The sequence below is a fragment of the Struthio camelus genome, chromosome 20 (genome assembly GCF_040807025.1).
Source record: "Struthio camelus isolate bStrCam1 chromosome 20, bStrCam1.hap1, whole genome shotgun sequence".
In the NCBI taxonomy this organism is placed as follows: domain Eukaryota; kingdom Metazoa; phylum Chordata; class Aves; order Struthioniformes; family Struthionidae; genus Struthio; species Struthio camelus.
Window position 1 is genome coordinate 4,128,543 of NC_090961.1, and position 22,321 is coordinate 4,150,863.

At 45.7% G+C, this 22,321-nt stretch overlaps 1 protein-coding gene across 2 annotated transcripts in view; it reads right to left on the reverse strand.

Annotated features, from left to right (window-relative positions):
• Positions 1-22,321, reverse strand: part of COL5A1 (collagen type V alpha 1 chain) — a 177,191-nt gene that overhangs the window by 8,371 nt on the left and 146,499 nt on the right. Inside the window, exons 38-64 of one of the 2 annotated variants that reach the window (XM_009665728.2) lie at positions 21,382-21,435; positions 19,780-19,887; positions 19,404-19,493; positions 19,249-19,302; positions 18,501-18,608; positions 16,544-16,651; positions 15,852-15,905; positions 14,900-14,953; positions 14,583-14,690; positions 14,441-14,494; positions 14,245-14,352; positions 13,180-13,233; positions 12,632-12,739; positions 11,499-11,552; positions 11,067-11,120; positions 10,542-10,595; positions 10,060-10,113; positions 9,229-9,336; positions 8,711-8,764; positions 8,534-8,587; positions 7,691-7,798; positions 7,200-7,253; positions 6,443-6,478; positions 5,603-5,656; positions 4,970-5,228; positions 4,489-4,601; positions 2,275-2,343 (exon numbers count right to left, since the gene is read on the reverse strand). In XM_009665728.2, coding sequence (XP_009664023.2) covers positions 2,275-2,343; positions 4,489-4,601; positions 4,970-5,228; positions 5,603-5,656; positions 6,443-6,478; positions 7,200-7,253; positions 7,691-7,798; positions 8,534-8,587; positions 8,711-8,764; positions 9,229-9,336; positions 10,060-10,113; positions 10,542-10,595; positions 11,067-11,120; positions 11,499-11,552; positions 12,632-12,739; positions 13,180-13,233; positions 14,245-14,352; positions 14,441-14,494; positions 14,583-14,690; positions 14,900-14,953; positions 15,852-15,905; positions 16,544-16,651; positions 18,501-18,608; positions 19,249-19,302; positions 19,404-19,493; positions 19,780-19,887; positions 21,382-21,435 — 2,187 coding nt within the window. Of the gene's footprint in view, positions 1-2,150; positions 2,220-2,274; positions 2,344-4,488; positions 4,602-4,969; positions 5,229-5,602; positions 5,657-6,442; positions 6,479-7,199; positions 7,254-7,690; positions 7,799-8,533; positions 8,588-8,710; positions 8,765-9,228; positions 9,337-10,059; positions 10,114-10,541; positions 10,596-11,066; positions 11,121-11,498; positions 11,553-12,631; positions 12,740-13,179; positions 13,234-14,244; positions 14,353-14,440; positions 14,495-14,582; positions 14,691-14,899; positions 14,954-15,851; positions 15,906-16,543; positions 16,652-18,500; positions 18,609-19,248; positions 19,303-19,403; positions 19,494-19,779; positions 19,888-21,381; positions 21,436-22,321 lie in introns of both variants that reach the window. The other variant, XM_009665729.2, reaches the window with a different exon arrangement.

The window sequence follows — 22,321 nt, forward strand, 5'->3', positions numbered from 1 at the left end:
GTTCGGCTGCATCATGAGAAATAGTACAAAATTAACCGAGAGAACTCTGCGTTCCTCAGATATCGATCAGTGACGGTGTGGAAACATCAAAACAAGATGGTTTCTCTGTATTTCAAATTTACTATGTCCTTTCTGCTTCAAATGTCCCCAGAAGAAAGGCAAGCATCGCCTGCATTTTACGCCTTGTACACTTAAGCACTGAGATTCATATTCAGCCACCTACAAATGCAGCCTGCGTTCTTGGCAGCACCGAGCACTGGCTGCTCCCATCCATATGCAGCCCATTGGAAATCTCCCATGGGCTCCAGAGAGCCTTCGGATCAACAACCCACAGAGCACCAGGTCTGGGCTGTGGGGAAAGACACCAGGACCTTCCCCATGAAGTCACAGCAGCAAGACTGGACCCAACAGAAAACTCAGACTCGCTTATCCAGACACATTTCTCTCCAATTTACCAATCCCATAGTTCCAAACCACTGACCGGGGCAAAATTAAAAAAAAAAAAAAACCCAAAACAAACTACTTTTATGCCTTGTGTGCTTAACAGTATTGTGTTCTACTGAAAAATGTCTTCTATGTGCTGGTGGCTTTTTTTTTCTCCTCCAAACAGTAAATGCAGGATAGGTAAAAAGCAAGAAAATGGCAACACAAAGATGGAACAAAAGGCTCCAAGTAGCACTGGAATTCCTATTTAAAAAACAGGCCCTAAAATCTAGGTTGGCAATTCGGCCTCTAAAGTAGCTGACAGACTGGAAAAAGCAGAGAAGATGGAGAAGAGGAGGTACTCATAATATTAATTGGTGAAGTGCTCCATAATTAAGCTATGAGCAATTGCCCTCCAAGTTGCTAAGAGGCTGAAGCCTTGGCTTTATGGCCTTATTCAACGATGCAGACACAGCTACAGAAGCCATTGCCTTCTTGTGGGCAGAATCAGAGCATGTGTGTTTAGCAGCACGGAAATGTGGCATAAGAAAACGACGTGGTGCTTTTCCTTAATTGTTTGCCTTTTAAGGTGGAAGTTTCTGTGTGTGGCAAAACACCTCTGTGCTGGTGGTGGGATAAAGGATCACTAACTGAGCCAGCTCTCAGCTGGGATGCATCAGATCACCTCCAATGTCTTTTCGTGGGCCTGTTGGTTTTGCCCGCTGCATATTCACCTCTTTTTAAATCCTTCTGATTTGACTGAGCTCCTTAGCTACATCCCACTAATCCTACAGAAACTGATACACAAGCAGGACACTTCTGTTGCTGAAGGAGATCCAGCTCACATCAGTCATTAGCTCCTCTGCGATCCCTGACCAAAGCTTGGCCTCTGTGAGACAAGTGATGACTGTCCTGTTGTAGCATCAAATATTAGACATTTATTTAAGTGTCTCAGTGTCTTGCTTTCTTGCTGACAACATGTCTTGTTTGATTCCAAGACAGTTTTTTTTCCCCTTTAAAAATCGTTAATCGTGACAAGTCAAGTTCAAGGCCAGCGTGCTTGACAAAACTTGCCTGGTTTGAAATCTTCCTTTAAATTCATGACTTCACCTCTCCCAAGCTAAGGCACGGTGTGGGGCATGAGACTCTACTGCTAGGACAACCTAACCCACACTGGAGAGGGAAAGATCCACAAGCTCAGCGGCAACTCTGGGATGCGCCGACCAAGGCGAATAACGCACGCGGGCTGCGACTCCGCGCAGCGCCCAGTTCCAGCCTGGAGCGTCATGTAAGAAGCCTCCCAGCTCCTCTCAGGATAAGGCTATGCTGCTTGCGGAGCAGCAGCATGAAGGCACCGCTTGCCCTTGCGGTACCTGGACCTGCTTAGGAAGCAGCAAAAGCCCTATTAGAGGAGCACAGGGCTTCCCCGGGCCTGGTTCACCCCGCTGCAAGTGCCCTGCTGGGGCATATCTGCAAAGGCTCCAGATCTGCAACGCACAGAAGCACGTGTCAGGGGAAGGCTCATCTGCTGCTCCCAGGCTTAACAGTCAGGCAGAGCGCTGGGCTGAGAAAGTGCCTGCATTGGTTTTTGTTTTGCTTTCAGTGTTCCACCTTAAATGTTTTAACTGCGTCTTATTAGTCCAGCATGCAGAGTGCGACAGGTCTGGCCATAACAAAGCAGGTGACGTGCTCTGATTCAGACTAGAGGGCCAAGGTTAGCCACTTACCAAAGACCCCCGCTTGTATTGACTATACCATGTGGAAGGCTGTTCTTTGGGCCAACGAGCCATTTTACTCTGTAAAATATGACACGGGTTAAAGAAAAACAGAAAGCAGTGAGATGCATCTTACCAGTTTACCGCGCTTGAATTCACTGAACCAGGAGCCTGGGTTTTCCTTTGGCCAAGAAGTAATTCTAGCCTAGTTTGTGGACGGCAAGTTGCAAAGGAAAGAGAGAGAAAGAAAGAAAAAAAAAGAATTAAAAAAAAAAGTTACATTCAGTTCCACAAACAGAGTCTGCACGTCTTATTGAAATTTGTCCAGTTTTCCAAAGAAACAAGTTTTCTTAACCTTTATACACCAGTGACAAAACCAGTCTGCTGAGCCCTAAGGTCCCAGCAGCCTCTATATGAGAATATGAATGGCATGGCGCTGCGTCGGGGCGTTCCACTGCTGCACAGCAACGTGGATGGCTTTGGCACCACCCTCCTTTGCTAAGGGATAAAAATCTGTAACCCTAGATACTTTGGATGTGAAACTGTCAGCATAGTCTCTCGGCAGGAAAGGAAACAAGGAGATATTAGTAAATGATCCATGATCTTCATGGGAGGGCTGGGCTGGAAAAGCAATGCTGATAACAGAGAAGGCTGCTGTCACTCTAAGTCAAATCTAGATGTTGCGGGGCTGGGAAAGGTGAAGAAATCGGGATTAAGAGAAAGCTTCCATCTGCCTCCTGCATTTGCGTAGCAGTAAGGTGCAGCCCAGCGAGCACAACCTCCTCCACAGGCAATGAACCGTCATATGTGATGGGGCTCCAGCTACCTGGAGTGATGCCAGGGGTGACCTTGACAAGAAACGAGCTGTCAGAGCATCCTTTATGGGAGACCTGTCTAAGCAGCTGAATCATTTTTTTCCAGTCAAAACATGAGGAAGGAGTGTGTTTACAGTTCACTCCCTTACTCTTCCACAAGCTCCCTCACTTCTGTTGTAAATCTCTCCAAAAACAACGGCTGAATATAATATAGGTGTCTGGAGACTGTCCTTTCCTTTCCACGATGTGAACCATAAAGTGAGTCAGTGCGTTTCTGCAGTGCTAAGGATGGACTAAAACAGGATATGCCTTAAACTCTACTGTGGCTTATAACAAAACCACTCAGCCAATACTTAAAGCTAGTGTGGTAGCTGTTCTCACTCCTCTACGTGGAAAAATAGCAGGCTGAATCTTCTTCTCATTTATGACAGCATTGCAAAAGTGAAACAGCATTTGCATTTGAGGAGCATCACAGCCCGTGGCCGGAGGACTGACTCCACAGTCAACAAGGCAGGGTTAAATAGCCTCTTACAGAGTCAGTGTAACAGGAATCCGAGCAACTGTAAGATTATAGGCAGATTTTGCTGTCTTAGAAGTCAGCATTTTGAACAGAACCAGGGCAATTAAATGCAAAGGAGAAGAAATCTTCTCCTATCTAAATAGCCCTAGCAAAAACTCAAGGAAGATTTATGTTGCAAGCTATTTGTCCTATGCTAGCACATATTTCTGGTGAACGAAATTCTCTCAGCAGCCAAATGTCCTTCTACTGGAGCAAACAACTTTGTCTGCACCGTAGTCCAGCTGCAGCACAACTATGAAACCAAGAGAGCTCCAATAGGCCCTTTTGCAAGAGTTTCCACTTGGCCAGTACAAGACTCGGTCCCTGGACATTGCAGAGACCAGTTCCACCAAACAGAGTAGATGGATACAGGACAAAAATGTTCTGAGTATGGATGAGCTAAGCATATCAGCACATCTTCAACTGTGTGCATCAGTGGCAGGACACCGCTGAGGCTAGTATCACTCATTTAGGAACCCAAATATCCGCAAGAAACACCAGAAAAAAAATAGAGGAGATAAACATTATCTGTTCTGCCCAAAGACAAAGAAAAGATGGAGGAGTCAGCTGTGCTTATGCATGCATACAGCAGAGCAGCAGCCTGGCTACAGGATGAACAACAAGGGATGAGTTAAATGAATCTCCAGTGGACCCACAGTTCTGGTGCCAACACAGACTTCTGCCTTTGTAAAGCAAAGTAAAAAATTAAGGTTTTAGCATTTATCGTGCCTGGGAAAACATCAAAGACTTGTCCTGAAACACAATTTAGAACCAACTTACTCAAAGAAATGCTCTTTGTATACATATTCCTTATTATTTTAGAAGCCAAATTTGTACAACAAAGAAACGTTCTGTATCTTTAATCTTTACTTTGAATTGTTGATTTCATCTGAAATTGACTGTCTGTGAATATTCTTATTAGGAAACAATATATTATCATCACAAGATGAGGTGGGGGGAGGTTGTGAGGACTTACTCCTTCAGATTTCTTGTCAGGGAAGATGCAAGTCTCTCCACCAGCTGTGAAATTACAGTAAACCTTGAAAGAGTCCCTGGAACATCCTTGGTTCGGATCAACCCAGTATTCACCTGAATTGATGAAAGAGGGAAGAGAATGGAAGAAAGAATCAGCATTATGAAGGCAGAATGATTGGAAGGTCAACAACCATCTCACCAAGGACATTTCATCCCAGTGATAGACTAATACTATATGTATGCTTGGAAAAATGGTTATGCCCTTTTTCCAGATAATACTGTGGCACCTTACGAGAGTAGCTATTTTGCATCATATGCACCCATTCTTCTCTGCTTACTGCTTCTTCGGCCAGCCACATTTCTCTTGGGGTACCAGGGCTGGGGAGTGCCCAGTTATTTCTCTTATTGCACTCGCTTGCATTCCCTGTGCGGAGCTGTGAAAACCACCGTTTTCCCCACATGCCCTCCACCCCAGGACGCACCGTCTGGGAAATCAGGGTGACAGAGCTGCAGGTCCTTGCAGGTACGAGCTGGGTTGTGTTGAGTGCCCAATGGATGCTTCATTTGCTCAATTTCCAGTTTCAAGGAATTCAGCGAGCCAAAAATTTCCTCCATGCCATCTGCATAGTCCATGTAGTTGTCGGCGTTTCCATCATCCACCAGCTGGCTGGCATCAATGTTTCGCCTGGTCCTCTTGGATGCCTGGATGGGCAGGGGCTGGATGACTTCTCCAGGAGGACCCTGATTTGTGAGGGAAGACGACAGAACTTCTTACCACACTGGAAACAGGGAAGAGACTGCCAAAGAGGCCATCAGCCAACAGTGCTGAGAAACAGCATCACAAGATACATTATTAGACATGTAAAACATCCACGATGGTACTGATGAAAACCTCAGCCAAGCTTGAATGCTGGCTCCATCTTCTCTCTTCTGTCTCCCTGTTAGTAACTTCTCCCTTCACATCCTGCCTTCCTCCCCAGCATTTCTGAGACGCCGCTCCATTGCTAGAGCTCACTGTCTGCTGCATCTTTGTCTAGAAATCTTCTATTTCCTAACATTACAACATCCATTAAATCTGAATTTCATTCCATACTTATGCCATGGGTTCTACTTACAGGAGGCCCTGGGGGCCCAGGAAGACCTGATTCACCCTTTGGACCTGTTGGACCCTGGATGGAAAAACGGAGGGATAAACATGAGTCACTCGGGAAAAAACATTTGTCACTTATATCACACCCCAAACACTATTCCTAATAACAGTCTCTTGTGGCAAAGATTTTCTTCCTGTCCCTTTGGGAACACAGGAGGAGCCTCTTCCCCTCCTCCAAGAAAAAATTGTTTTTGGTTATTTTATGGTGCTTGGGTAAGAAAACAGTCAGTTAAATATTGTGGTTAAATAGTAAACTTTTGCTTAGGCTTCCTATGGGAAAAGAAGGATCTTTCAATGCATGAAAATGTTAACCATCCAAATCAATTCAACATTTTATAAATCAAATAAAAAACCTAAAATGAATGACCACTGGATTCCGCATGGGCAAAAGACTTTAGGAAGTTGCCCAAGAGGAATTTTTAGCTGCATGTATAGGAGAGCTGTTACATGAAACTTGCTTTAGTGTGGCAATTCTCACCGAGTTCTTTGCTTTTTAGCTTGCCACCTCCCGCTGCACAGTCTATTTTTACTATCCTCTGCTTTACAGTAGTAGGTTTTCTCCTAAGGAGTATGCACTGGATTCCTCCTTATGATCTTTGCTACATTGATGTTGAATAAAGTACAGTGTGTGTAACAGAAACATTTCCCAATTATAATTTCTGGATTTAGACAGCCTGAAAGGGCCTCATTTGCTACAGTCATCTTTAGCTAATTGCCTTAATGCCACTGATGCGGAGCAGCAGCAGCAGGTCATACACTTAATAAGAGATCCTCAGCCTCTTCATTTAACAATGTCTATACTTACTGATGATCCTTTAGCACCTTTGGGACCAGGTGGACCCTGTACAGAGAAAAACACAAAAGGGAGTTAGCATCTTTGTCATCAGAGAAGACGTCATTCTGCCTCTCTCCTTAGAGAGAATAATGTTGCAAGCTTTTGTAATTTGTTTTAAATCCACTTCCTTTCTGTTTCCATGTTTCACACCCATTTGAATTGGATGTTGCTTTTATTTGCAAACATAGTAAAAGGATGTGTGTCTGACCCATCTCCCTGACTGGGGACTGGAAAACCTGCTGTGTGGTTGCCATAACCCAGGGCTCCTGGCTCCACAGTAAAGATGCCCAGCAAGAGCGAACGTTGGTTGCCAAGTGTGCAGAGCACAGCCTTCAGACGTCCAGTGAAGAAAAATACAAATACCAGCACGTACAAGAAAACACCGTGTGATTGCAGATAATTTCAAAAGAAAGGGGGAGAGAAACAGGGCAAGTTAATTTCACTGCCCCAACAACTGCCAAGACGCGTGGACCACAACGTGCCCCTCTGCCTGCAGTGCTCTTCTTGCGGCTCACTGCCTGCTGAGCCACGTGGCTCTTCCCCTGTTACCACCCACCGGATACTCTCATTCAAACAATTTTAGTGGGCTCAGCGAACCCCACTAGCAAGCACTTCCTCATGCGAGGGAACACCAGGAGGATTGTGCTGGGTATCTGGGAACACTAGGGTGCCTCCAGAAGGGCTATGTAGCTCCCAAAGAATTCAGAGACAACTACTTTTCACATACCGGTAATCCTGGTGGCCCTGGGGGTCCGATTGGTCCAGAAGGACCTGTGATACCCTGAAAAATAAAAGCAGCAAAGCATTTGAATGCATCAGTGCTGGTCTATAACTACACAGCTAACCTCTAATAGTCACAACCGACTATTTGATTTTGGAGGTCTCCATTCAAATTTGGAGTTTCATCTGGTTTTTAGATGTGCACACGGTCCAGACAAGAGTGTAAATATTTAATGTTAGCATCCCTCCAAGTTTATTCAGCTCTTTTCACATGACCCTTGAGCATCTACTTCTCCACCAAAACGAGGTCCAGAACGACCCATCTCTACCTTTCACGTATAGAATAAAGCACAGTAATGCAGGAAGTATTCCTCCAGAATTAGCAAGACTGTCCTGCTGAGACAGTGTCTGCCCATCTCAGCTATTATACACCTGCTCAAAGGTAACGAATCCCACCGTTCAAAGGCACATGTAACAAAGGTCTTCTGGAAGGTTTACCTGCTCTCCTTTGGGGCCTGCTGAGCCCTGGGGTCCTGGGAGACCTCTGTCACCTTTTTCTCCCTGCTCACCTGGCGGTCCAATAAGACCAATTAAACCTGGATGACCCTAAGGGAAAACAGCAGATGTTAATTATGATCTTTTTCTCTGCAGGTGACCAAAAAGCCAAAATTTCCCATGAAAGACATTTCTAGATATAAAAGCAAAAAACTAAGGAAGGTAATTGTAGCTATTCCTGATACCTGGAAGTCCCAGAGCAGTAACGAGCACTAGGTTTTTGCAACAAGAAAACGCTACAAATACAGAAACAGAACAGCTGCACTAGAGCATCTGCTCATTTCACATGCTAATGTATATTACAGAAATTTCTACAAGGTTGAGAACCATGCCCTCAAGCAAGCCAGGTGCCTGCATTTTCCTATGCCCTCTGTTAGCGAGTCTGTGTTTAGGCAGCCAAGATGAGGACAGCTGCCTGGGACTTTAAAGGCCAACGTATGGGAACGGAGTGATTCAGCTCCCCTGTACTGTGTCGCTGTCATCAGTGCCCAGTGATGACAGGGATGGGGCAGAGACCCAGCCTTGGATCCAGACGAGCAGCAATATATGCTCACACAGAGCATGTATAGTTCAGTTCATCTCTTGGAGCAGATTCATAGCCAGCCCCCTCCATCTCTCCTCTAAAAAAAGCCCAATACTTCCACAGTCTTTGAGAAAGTGCACATGGCCTGTGACTGTCCTCAGCCTTATGCTGCAAGCTGCAGGGTTCCTTTACAATGACATGTTTTCCCCACAGCCAGACACGGGCACCAGGCTGTGCAGTGATACTGTGTGCAGTGCTCTCACCTTTTCACCTTTGGGACCAGAGTCTCCTTTAAGACCAGGCAAACCAGGTGGGCCCTTTGGGAGACAGAAGAGGGTAAAATAAATAAATAAAGAGAGAGAGAGAATATGAATATACGTAAAATTTGTACATTTATGTTTATTGTAAAGAGTCATAGAATTCAACCAGCCTGGACATACCATTGGGCCTGGAGGACCGTCTGGGCCAGGGGAGCCTGGGAGACCTTGTTCACCCTGTAAAACAATGCAATCCACTCAAACTAATCATCCACAATAGAAGTGTTCTCCAGCTGTGATTATTTTGATTATTCACCCATCCTTATCTGGTCACTGCGGCTGGAAAATGTTTGCCCTCATTTCTCATGGCAGGTAAAGGCAAAAGGACTTACGTTCCTTTCCTGCTCAAGTCTCCACTGGAAAAGCACTTGGGATCTCATGAAAATGTTACCCAGACAGTAGACGAGCAGACCCAAGGCTCAGATAAATCATGCTGGGAGGCGATTTCCATCAGTAAGTTATCTCCACTAATACACCTTACCTGCTGTCAGGTATCCAAACATAGAAACTATCAGCTCACTTGTAACAGAAGATTACCCTGGGAGAAAGCCGTCTTCCAAAGCAGATGGGTTACAGTAAAGCACAGAAAGCTACCCCGTTCAGTAGCGTTCTCAGGCTTTCCTCAGTTTGGGAATACTCACAACTGGACCAGGAATTCCTCGAAGGCCATCGGGGCCAGGTTTCCCTGGAGCACCTTGGGGACCAATTGGGCCCGTCTTCCCAGGAGGTCCTTCCAAACCAGCTTCACCCTAGATACAAGGGACAGTATAGTTTAATTTGCATCAAACGATCTTCTCAAATATTCAGTGAGTACTGGCAGGACATCATAGAATGAATGCAGTTCCCTGCAGAATATTTAAAACTTTCCATTGGTTGAATTTCCTACTGCTTCCTATCCCTTAAGTGCTGAGAACAAGCCTCTGAACGGCCTCACTTTTCAGCCTCGCCTGTTTCTGCCGATTTACAGCAGGAATAGTACTTCTGCTGCAAGCTCTCTGGAGCAGGAAGCTTTCCTTTGTTTGCTCCTGCTGGATGAACTCGCCTTCATGACCAGCAGCCTTGGGGGCTGCCACAGCAATTCGATATATAATTTGCAACCCCAGTCTACATTTGTCTCACCATCCCTACCGAAATAATCACTGTCCAATAATGCTGCGTTTGCCCTGAGACATGAAGTAGGGCTGTGCATACCATGTTATTTGCAACACACTGAATTGCCAAATATGGCATTCAGTCATTTCAGAAAAAGAAAAACATTCCCATAACCTTACCAAACCCTAATCGTATCCAAGGAGTTTGTTAGAAGACAAAGCATACACTTAGATTTGAAGCCCATGGCCCCAAATTCAGGCTAATTTGTTGCAATATACAGCAAAATCAAATCACTTTCTTTCAAAACACAATGTTATCAGAGGGTGAATGTTTTGGCATGCATAGGATAGAGTAGAAGTCAAAACCCGTTCAAACCTTACCTTGGCTCCTTTCTCTCCTTGTCTTCCTTCGGGACCGGCTGGACCAGGGGGACCCTAGAAGAAGCACAAAACAGATACAAAACATGGTTTGATTACCACTGTCTAGTGGAATTATCAAAATGATGCTACAGCCCCAGGGAAGATGACACCATGGAGACAAATATCTCTGAAAAGCTTTATAAATTAGCTTCTTGATAAATTAATCCCTCGGCTCTGCCAGCAAGGGAGGAAAAGTAGGAACACTTAATATTTATGTTTTCATTCGGGTGTTAAAAACTATCAAAAAAATCCCAGAATTTAGTCAACAGCTTCCCATCAATTTCCAATGGCTGTGGATGGCACATCACTTTAAAAAAAAAAAAAAAAACCACACCCACACAACTACTGCTTTGCATTTCCTTCAAACCTAAAAATAACATTACTTTCAAAAAACAAATCAGTACAACTATATCCAGAAAAATATTCCTAAATAATCAGCTTACCCTTTTTCCTGGTGGTCCAGAGGGGCCTGGCTCTCCTGTGGGACCAGGGGAACCCTAGATGGAGAGTGGAGGAGAACAAGCCATAAACATACCACAGGATGAGGAAGGGAAGAGCGAGCATGTAAAACTTGAGCTGAGATCTCGAGTTGGTGCTAAGCCTAGGTGTAGGCGGTCCACACAACTTCTGACACCTCCTCGGAGGTGCAGGTGGTATCTTGTTTTATCCCTTCCCATAACGTAATGCCATAAGGCACAGCAAACATAAAATTAAAGGCTAGATTTTGTTTCTTCTTAGGCTAATTCTTCCTTTCAGAACGTATTGCCAAGCAGCCAAGATACATGGCTGCAACCAGGCTCAGGCAGAGAGGAGGGAAAGAGAGGGTTTTACAGACATCGGGTGAAGTCAGTGTAGTGGAAGCTGGTGCGAATTAGATGCTGCACGTCCTTCTGTGTTAAAGTCCTTGGACTTCAGCACAGAAATTGCTGGGACTGAACAACACAGATCCTGTCCATCGTTTTACTCACAGTCTGCCCAGGTTCGCCATCATCACCTTTGTCACCAGGGGGACCATCTTGACCCTAAAAAGGGAGAAGAAAGAAACAAGCAGGCTTATTGAGGGTATGAGCGGAACTGAATGGAGTGTCAGCAGTAGCAGGAGTGGTTCCGCTCATTTTCACGTCACCAGGCACCATCCCTTCCCATCAGGAATGCCAGCAATAGCAAATTTCCCAACTCACGTGTCAAATACTGAGGGTAGCAAGAGACATTTATATTGCTACTGTCCTAAAGATTTTAGCACGGTCAGAAGAACAATCTTATGGCAGGACTTTCTACTCTTTCCCAAGAAAAGAAAGAGTAAATGCCAGAGGAGCTGCTGCTGAATGACCAGGGAATAGTCATATTTCACAAAATCAAGAGGAATAACCTAAGCGCACTTCTGCGAGACAAACACTTACAGCTGGACCAGGTTCTCCAGGAGGACCAGGGTCACCAGGGAAGCCAACTGGACCCTGAAAAGAGATAAGAAAGATAGCCCCAAGTCAGAGAGATTGCCTTTGGAGAACTGCAGAGCACTGGACACCTGTCACCCCAGCAACAACATGAGGAGTCACCCCACAGAACAAAATCTTAAGTCCTCAACCTCAAACAGTCCTAGCTCACATGCCAGCTTTGCATCTTCAGTATATTTCATCTGATCACAGTTATCAGTCCAGCTCCAGATCTGGACTATGGAAATCTCTGGTCTTAATGCTGTGAATTTCATCTAGTTTTTCACAAATATATTGCACAAGTAACAGTGAAATCCTCACAGCTTAGTGCAGATTAGAAGGTTTCACGTTTGCTTGCTACATGACGTGTAACTCTCTTCACACAAAGATCCTCTTAATGCATTTAATGACTAAAACACTTCATGTCTCTTCTCAGTATAATGCCTATTGCGCACTTCAAATGATTCTGAGAACAGTGCTCAGACAATAGGTTCCAACCAACAATGCAATATCCCAAAAACCCATCTGTTAAGAGAGATGACTAACTCCTCTGCCTCCTCTGCTGTTTCGTGCCATCTTTGCTTATCACATAATAAATTTCTTCAACCTGCAAGCATCAAAGGAGCAGGAAAGACAAATACTGTACCATTGTAATCCGGTATAAATCAGTATAGCTTTACTGGCTTCTGAAGAGCTATGCCAATTAGCTTCATCAGCGATCTGATCCTCAAAGCAAAAATCCTCAATTCACAGAAATTTCGTCTATGCTATTTCAGAAGCTTCACTGATGCAGAGGACCTTGCCAATGCATAAGCTCAAGTGCAAAGTAAACCTACTGTGGGCTCATAGAGATGAGTTTCAAGACAGCACGCAAAAAGACTAGTAACTCGAGTATTGTTGGAATACGTTGTACAGTTAGGTCTTTTCCTCATTAGCCCTGTAAAGGAATGGATTAATATCGCAGATCATTAAGGGGCATAATTCTTTGTCTGCTAAACTATTTCAAATTTCCACAAACATCTTTGGAAAATATCTTTGCACAAGGAAACCTCTGCTGGGCAAGACAAGGAAGCACTGTTCTGACAGAACGTGGTACTTACAGGGCTGCCCTTGGGACCATCATCACCTGGTGGACCTTTGGGGCCTGGTGGACCAGCAGCACCTGAGGGACCTGCTTCACCTTTTTCACCTCTTTCACCTTTAGGACCCTGTAAGGAAAAAGGATGTTTCCATTACCCAGATAAATAATCTCCTGATCTCTAATTATCTTTTAATCAGTTCTGAAAAAGAAGCTCCATTCGTATCTTAAAACACGTGGACATGGTTTAGCAATCCCTTCCCACAAAGATGTAATGTCATTCATGGTGTTAAAGCGTGGGTAGACTATATTCAGCAACTATATGTTATACGACAAATATCCTGTAACATGGCAGTGCCAGCCCCTTGGGGCCACCAACGTCGTCTCTGCCTGGCCCCAGAACCAGAAGACAGCTGGTTCAGTCTCTGCAGTCCCATCCACATCCATGCCTTTCTGAAACCCCACCCCTTTAACCTTTGGGAAAACCACTGAAGAAAAGCTCTTCTGTACCGGAAGACAGAACATCTAAAGTCTACTAAAAGAGCAAGAGTCAGCCTGCAGCACACTTACCGGGAGGCCAACCTCCCCAGGAAGACCAGGCTCACCAGATTCCCCAGGTTCACCCTGCAGATGGGAAAAGGGGATGAACACAGTTATGCTGCTATTGCTATCGTACCGCATGGTCACAGTGGAGAGTGCTCCCAGCAGGTCCTCAGCAGGAGCGTGGAAGCAAAAGCTCATGAGAAAACAAACAAAAAATCATAAGCCATTATTTGTGGAGTAAGGGCTAAACTATTCTAAGTGATTCCAGCTACAGCATTGTCACTCATGGCCTGGCACTGACTGACCCGCAGGCCAATCTCTGAAAGGTGCTGAGTTTCTGCTGATGTGCCGAACATCATCTGTTCCCCTGAGCTCAGTGGGAGCTGTGGGTCTCAGCAGCGCCCAGGCTGACACTGCTTCTCCAGGAGATTTCCTTCTCCGTGCCCTTCAGCAGACACTGCATTATTATTTTCTTTTCCATGTGGGTGCATTTCCATCTTGTTGGCCCATAATAACAACAACTCTGCAACACATATATTCTGAAATAAATCTATTTACTTAACTGAGAAGAAAACACTATTACAAGTACCTCTGGAACAGAATTAAACATGCTTCAAGCTGGGAGAAGCTGCCTTCTTTAAATACACCTACTTATTTATACACCAAGTGAACATGCCAAATGACCACAGCCATGAATTATTCCATCACTACCCCACTCTCCTGCCCTAACTCTCACCTTTGTCACGCCCCAAAATAGTTCAGGCTCCAAGACAAATCCTCCCAGGGTTCTCTAATGAGACCACCAGCAATTGCAGTGATCAGCAGTGTGCAATGGCAGTTGGTAGGCACTTGTCCACCTGAGCCCTCTCAAAGATTCATTTCATGTGCGGGCAGTGGGGAGAAAGGAAGACGATGCTCACATCGTGAGCCAGAGCTACACTGACAAGCAGACCTGGCTTTTCTGTTTTCTTTCTCCATTTCAAATTATCACTGATACCTTAATGAAGAACAGCTTCTCATTAGCAAAGCCCCTGAGTGACTTTTGCAGCAAACTTCCTGCTGGCTTAAATCAGGTTTGCCCGGATGCTTTACCTTCTCTCCTACTGCGCCAGGATTTCCTATTCCTCCAGGAGGACCCTGTGGACCGTCTGCTCCTGGTGGTCCAGATGGACCTCTGGGGCCAGGTGGGCCTGGTGGGCCCTGAAGAAAAGGAGAGACAAATTTAAGACATGTTTTTTGAAGCAATATTTATATCAGTGATGAAAACGAAAGGAGAAAAACATCTTACCATTTGCCCAACATCCCCTGTTTCTCCCTTCTCACCAGGCGGTCCAGGCAAGCCCTGTGGAGGTGTTGGAGGGAATAATTTTTAGCCCAAGTGCAACTCTGACTCTCATTACCCTAAGCATTCCCTCGATGCTGGAAATTACCTGCAAGCCCACTGGGCCGGGGGGACCAGGGAAACCTCTGGGTCCTTCATCACCTTTCTGACCAAAGAGGCCTTGTTGTCCTCTGGGACCTGGCTCTCCATCAGCACCCTACAAGGAAAGGGTCTAACATGGCTTAGCACAGACATGTGCTACATGCAAAGCCCCATCCCCACCTCCTTTGGCAGTCAGTGGCAACGCTCCTCCTCACCGCGTGAGGAATGAGCAGTGCCAGTCATAAAGAGCAATCCTTTGCAGCATTTCCCAAGGACAATTTTTGATAAGAAATAGGATTACGACTAACAGGGGACAATACTCACAGCTGGGCCTGGCTGTCCAATCGGACCCTGTGGTCCTGTAGGACCTGGCGGACCCTGTCAGGAAACAGAAGTGCAGCGTCACATTTGGGAGCACAGACTAAGTACATTCACCTATAAAAATGAGACGCCCTTCCAGCACAGTCTCCATTAAACTGGCACAAACTCTCAGAACAGAGGAGCGGGAGGATCAGGTCACGTCTCCCTGGACGCACCAGCCTCCAGCAGGACTAGGGCCAACAGCACGATAGCACTGCGCCCAAGGACATGTCTAAAGAGTCTCACTCCAAAATTTGTTTTGCAAAACATTTTCTGGGGAGATGGAAGTCAGAAATATTTCTGGAAAGAAAGAAACTATCTGTGTGTTGCTGCGTAACATAGCACGTCTGACATGTCACTGTTACCTCCAATATCACCTCCTAGGGGGTAAGGCTAAATACCTGAAGGACTAAGAAAGCCAAAACCCAGGCAGTCTGCCCTCTTCCTTCAGTACACTGACAAGAGAATCTTGTTTTGGTCATCAGTCACACATCTTTTCTCCAGTAAAGCAATATCATACCATTCAGTTCTCTCTAGATACTTATGTGTAGTATCTTTTCCATTCCTCAGCAACTGAGCATATAAAGAATGTTTTAATATGTTACAAGCAACTAGAAACAACTGTTACAGCTCAATACACAACCTTAATTGCAAGGGTTGCTAATGTTTCACAGACATTTACATAGTGGAAAGGCGACATGGAAACAACTCAGTGTGTTCCAGTGACCCGGAGAAGAAATGCACTTCAGTACACTCATTCTTTTTTACATTGTATGGGTATGTCATGAAGAAAAGGTGAGGGGAGAAATAACAGGAAGAAATTAAAAATGTATAATTTTCTATCTCTAGCAAATAACACAATGTAACCACATGTTGCTACAGGAAAGCAATTACCAAAGACACCTGTCCCACTTACCTGTTCCCCTTTGTCGCCCTTGCTGCCCTTCTGGCCAGGTTCCCCAATCTCGCCCTGTCAGGTATAAAGGCGCACAGTTAGTTCACACGCTTTAGCAACCACTTACATATCTCAACAATCAAGTAACAGTCCTGCGCATCTGGGCCCCGTTCCAAAGATGCCAATTCCCATAAACCTTCCCCTAATAAGTTTTGAAAAAGGCCAGGGGATTTGGCCACTCCAGGTATAACCAAACCCTTTTGCATCCTAAAACGTTTCTGAGCTACTGGCTAGATGCAGGAAGTATCATTTTGCTAACCTTGTTAGCAGCGATGAGCGATACAGCCCAGCTAATGTTTTCTCAGAATCCTGCTGTCCAGAGGGGTTTAGTGAAAGAATGGGGAAATGTAATTAACTTGCAAAGGACAGGAACCTGAGCCCAGGCCACCTGGTACAAGCTTATGGGGAGACTAACTGCAATTCAACAAACAGTTTAGTTGACAATGCTCATGCAGCACAGCCTGCCTGATTCTCTCTCAAATCTGACTCTGCAGATCCAATGGGATTGCAAGCACCACAAAACATACTTGCGTTACAATATGCAGCATATCCGACACCATGCAACGCAAGCGGCACGTCAGCATGGTAGGGAAAGGTCATGCTGCAGAGTTTCTTCCAAGAGCAACCCTGCACAGCAAAGAGACTTTTCTCACCTTGTCTCCATCTTCTCCAGGTGGCCCAACAGGACCTGCTGGGCCTGGGAGTCCAACTGGGCCCTGGATGCCATCCCGACCAGCTGGTCCTTGAGGACCTTTCTCACCCTGGAAATATAATGAGTAGACAGTTTACATGGCACTCTCCTCCACCTTCCAATCTACCCATTAAATACCATCAAGATTCGTCAGCTACTGACCCCTGATGACATAATCACGTATAACAAAACCAGTTTTCAGCAGATATTTCATAGGTCTCTCTGTGTTCCCTGTCTCAGGCAAGACAAAATTTCTACCTCAGGAGACAAAGAAAACACAAATAAATCTAAATGGCGGATACCTACATCACAGCTGCAATTTTGCTGAAAACATAATCATGCTCAATCTGAGCCCTCTGTCATCTCTCTCTTTCACTACGAGGAACAAGACTCCAACTATTTTTTATTCCCACAAGCCAATTCTTACTGATGCCAGTCCTGACTGCCTGAACGCTTACAATGCCTCCTTCCTGGCTACTGAGCAGCAGATGGAAGTTTCTCAGGAGACCCTGACCTCCCTCCTGAGCCTTCTCGACAAAGGAAAACACCTTAAGTGGATAAAACAATTTCTGCTACCTCCTGCTTAAACAATCTACTTGTATTCCTCAAACCTGGAGCCTTCAATCGAATTTGTTTGTTTATAGGAACTGAACAGTGGATATTTTCCAGTTTCCTAGCACATAATTTAATTGCATCTAACTCCTGGGTGCTCTCCTCTGAATAATTAGATGCCACATAAATTGCCTATTCATCTATCCAATAACACATCATATAGACACTTGGCAGTACAGATGTTCATAGAGCTGATTCACCAGGAAATTCTTGCCTCTGGACTAGCAGCTAGCATTTCTAATAAGCCTGCAAATACAGAATACAGTAGTGGATAAACAACTTTAATAACACCGATCAATCAACTTAAGTGTCCTAGCCTAGTCTGAAAACACTGATGCCAGCATCTGCCCATTTTCCTGGATCTGAAGCGGAGCCCCAGTTTGAACCACGCAAACCAAAAGTCAGTGAAATTTCTCTGCAAAACCATTTGGGTGTGAAAGAGATGCACAGCCTTCCTCCTTGGGACTGCCACGACGCTGTGCTCTTCAATCACAAAAATAGTCTCTCCTACCTTCACGTGATGCTTCACGCGCACGCCTCAGGAGCGAAAGACTTGACAGCCTGCACAGGCTGGTGAACATGCAGGAGAGGGACCATATGGCAGGACTCAGCAGCTACCTGCTCGAGTACTGCTTAAAGTAGCCCTTCCTACGGGTGCCAGTGGGATGACTTGGTACACGTGTGCTGTAGGAGCACGCAGCATCCCCAACCAGAAACACAACCCCCCCCGTGCCACCTCACGCGGGCTCTTGGCCGGGGACAGAGCAGGGATAAGGATTTATTTTATTCCTCACCACTTTTTTCAGAGCGGTTGCTACTTCTGTTGCTTAGCTACAGTCTAGGATGGCTTATTCCATTTCACCCATTCTCCCTTCAAAAATACTGCTCAGATTTGGGCCCAATGGAAATGCTGTGGCTGTTGCTTTACTCCCATTCTTGTAAGAGCTGATGAGGTTCACTTCACTGCCCAGAGGCCTGTCCTGTGGCTATTTGTCACAACAAGGTCACACAGGCTGTCATTTCACCTCTTCAGAGTCTGTATACCTTCTTATTGCCTGAGGTCATTTTAGTCCCTAGGATCGCATCCATTTTTGATAGCATGGATGTCCCAAACAGGGCGCTTTAGCAGATAACGCTACCTGCTTTGATGCACCAAAGATTAGACAATTCTTCCTTAATTGGATTCTTAATTTTTTTTTTTCCTTTTTCCTTTACACACCTACCGCAGGGACTGTCTCCACACTCAGCTCTCCAGCATACAGATCTCTATTTGACCCACAGCTGTTAATCTTATACTAGTAACTTACTGGGGCTCCCTTTTCCCCTGCAGGTCCCGGAGGTCCCTGTGGACCAGGTCGCCCTGGCAGGCCTATTGGGCCAGCTGAACCCGCAGGACCTCGTTCACCAGGAGAGCCCTGTTTGGAGAAGGAAGGAAGCATTAATCGACATATAACGCTTTATACAGCTACAGAAAGAAAGTAACCCAGCAGTAGGATGCTGCAAGTGCATAAAGTGCAGATGTCAGTACACAAACGTGTTTGACAGGGTGACTGCCATGTAATGACTGGTACCATCCGCCCAAGGGGTTTAAATTAAAATCCTTGAAATGGCCAAGTTCCTTTTTGGGATGGTGCAGGGAGCTCACTTCCTGGGGGCATATTATCAGAGTCTGGAAAAAGAGCATGAGCTGTTTCCCAGCTAATGCAGCAGGCAGGGTTCGATGATGAATGTTTTCTTCCAGGAGGGCTGCACTGTGCAGGTGGGAACAGCTTTCAGAAGGAAAGCTGGTGACTTAGGAGCAAAATGCTCAGCTTCCTCATTCTTGATGTCCTGAACCATACAGTTCCCTCAGCTTGTCACATATGTTCATGGCTCACACATAAAATGACTGAGCTATTACATGTGTGTCTTGTAAAATAAAGCAGTACCCAGTACGCAGTAAGTTAGTGCAAAGGGAAAAATGGATAAAGTACAGGGCTGTGACTAAACCTCAGTTTTGGCTTGCCAAGCTTGTTAAACGTGTTAGGTGGTGCCTGTAAGGACAAGGATACTTACTGCTGGACCCGGGGGGCCTGGGGGACCTTCATTGCCTTTCAGTCCTGGAGTACCCTGGAAAGAAGACGACAGGAAAACCAAGTCGTTTCTGGAGCTGTGTGCTGCGCTGCCTGTGCATCCTTCTCACTGGAACGACCAGAGGAGCCTCTACTTACAATTGGGCCAGGGAGGCCTCTCTCTCCAGGGAAGCCTCGCAAGCCGGGGGGACCATCCTTTCCTGGGAGACCAGCAGGACCAGGGTCACCCTGCAATGACAATGATAAATACCTAAGGATCTGCAGACTCCATAAGGACCCAGCTCCTCTCTCTGGACTCAACTCTTGGTGAGACATTGTGAAACATGATTTCTTTCCTGAATCTTCCCTTCTCCACCTTTAGGAGAGAGGCAGGCATCCGGACTTGCAAGGAAGCTGAATTCAACAGCCTGCTGGCTCCCCATCCTACAAAGTGAACTTGGACTTCTCCTCATCTCTGTCACACGCTGCAGATCAGACTGAAATAGTAGCCACAGCAGATGGGCAAACAGCCTACCTTGGTCCCTTCCTTTCCAGTGAGGCCAGGAAGACCTTGTTCACCAGGGGGACCTGGAGGGCCTGGATGTCCCCGCTCGCCCATTGGGCCAGTCTCACCGGTTGGACCCTAAAGAAACAGGGATTAAAGAGAAAGTGTTGGAGATCAGCAAAGCAAGCAGCGAAGAAACTGGCAAAGTTTATCAGTTCGGCCCTTTAAGTTGCAATAGGACAGAAGATGCTTCTTCCCTTTGCTGTCACGCATGGTGACACTGGGAAACCTGATAGGGATGCTCTCTTCAACTTACAAGGGGATGTTGTTGTAGAGGTGGGTAAAATGGCATTTAACAACCTAGAGGAACTGTGAACCTCTGGAATTCAAGTGTTCACATAAATGACAGATATTACCACAACAGTTATTATGCTTAGGGCTTTCAATATAGAAAGCTTCCTAAGTATTCTACATTCATGATATTTCTTCCTTGTATTGGGCATAAATAATGCATTAGGCTTGTAGTACATGGCAATTATTGACTGCCTCTGTGCCGTACATGGGCACTAATGGTGACAAGTGTAACATAAGGCTCTAGGCAGAAGGTTCCCGAGTGGCCCATTTGGGAGCAGGACAAAAGCCACATGCACAAGACCATAACACCCCTGCACATTGGTGTCTGCTGGGACCGTGGTTATAATTCATGTCACACTGCAGGGTGCTACTTAGTGTAAGCAGAATGATAACGTCGTGATCACTCAGCAACCACACATCACACTAACTACACACAGCAGAGCCAAATAAAATTGCCACAAAACCTAATTTGCACTTGAGACAACGGATGGAATCAGGGAATTGCCCCTAATCAGGGAATTTATAAACAGTAGAATTGGCGCCACCATTAAAGAGGACAAGTTAATTACTTTATAATTAAAGAGCATACCTCCCCAGCAGTTCAGAAAAGACGACTATGAAAACCCAGTCCTATTCAAGCTACGACTCGACCTATAAAACTGATGCATGAGGCCTGCAAGCCTGCACTCAGGGGTACAGATACCCGTTGTGCGGATACTATTTCCAGACTGCACAAAGTTCATTGTTCCTCACGGTTGTTTAGTCAGGTTCTGTGCAGTATCTACTGCAAAGTTAGGTAGGATGGAAAAGGACCAGAGATGGTGTCTGTCTCTCATCTCACACCAATTTCACACCAAGCTAGGTCTGTTAACTTTGCAGGAACTACCTTATTTACACTGGTGAGAGTGCTGTGCCACTGCTCACCCCTCACATCGCAACGTGCCAAGCAGGACACAGCTGTGGGCCTTTGGGCACTTTATCCAAGCTCCATCCTAACACCTAAACAAGCTGGGCCTCTGCACAAAGACAGTAAACTCAGATCCATTGCACAGTGATGGAGGCTGGGGTGGTTTAATGCTCTGGCCAAAAATCTTGAAGACATCACGCTCGCTTTGATGTAAGGTCACCTCCCCTGTAGCAGAAGTCTCCACGCTGGGCAATCTGCCATCCCACCAGCTCCCAGCTAAGCCAGTGCATCCCCGGGATCTCCATCCTGGGGTGCTGCACTGGCAAGGCTCAGCCACGGAGCCGGTGTGAGCACGAGCAGCTGTTTCTTACCTGAGGGCCTACAACACCAGGAGGGCCTGGAGGGCCTGTCTTGCCTTGGAAACCCTGTTGGAAGAAGGGAAAAGACAAATAGATGACACTTCTCACAAGCAGTCAAGCAAAGGTCACAGACTGCTTCTGGACTGCTCCTCCTCTGAGGAGATTATCAACTATGAAAGGATGGACACCCAAAGGCAAAAGAAAGAAGAAATCAAACAGAAGACGGAAAATCTCTATCTGTATATTTACAGGGGGGGTGGAGGGGAAAAGCGACGATCAAAGTCTTTCAGCTCCAGCAAGGACTCTGAGAGCAGCACTCCCTGGGAGAGTGGGTCCTTCTGACAGCAACTAGATCCTCAGCTCAGCTCTGCTATTTTGATGGAGCTACCGCAGTTTGCCTGAAGGACTGGCCATATATATAAAAAATTTGCTACGCTCATGAAGCCTACAGAGGAAATGGCCATTAAAAAGTCAGAATGTGCGAGTTTCTTAATGCTGAGCAATTCTTAATAACCATTTCCATTCTCCTACTCCCAGTTCTGGTATAATTGCTATTTTATGCTTCACTCCTCAGGAGCTCCGAGACTGGGCGACCGTCTTTCACTTTTTGCGTAGGCAGCACCAATCCCTAGTTCTGCTGAAGCACGCAACCATGTCAGCTTTGAGTTTTGAGTGAAGTTTTATTTCCTTCATCAATACGGGCTGAAAAAAATCACAAATGTGTTTCTCTTTGGATCACCAAATGACGATGAATAACAAAGTCTGCAAATCTGAGACCCATGACAGCTTCTTATAGTGACCTTTAAAGGGTGACAGTAATGAACTGTCACCACTGCAATTGTTTAGTTCTCCTAAACCACTCTTTAAAAAGCACATAATTATCATGCTTACTATAGCATGTTGGCGTGCTTGAGAAATGTCATTTAGGGCTTAAAGGCTAATTTTCTCATTG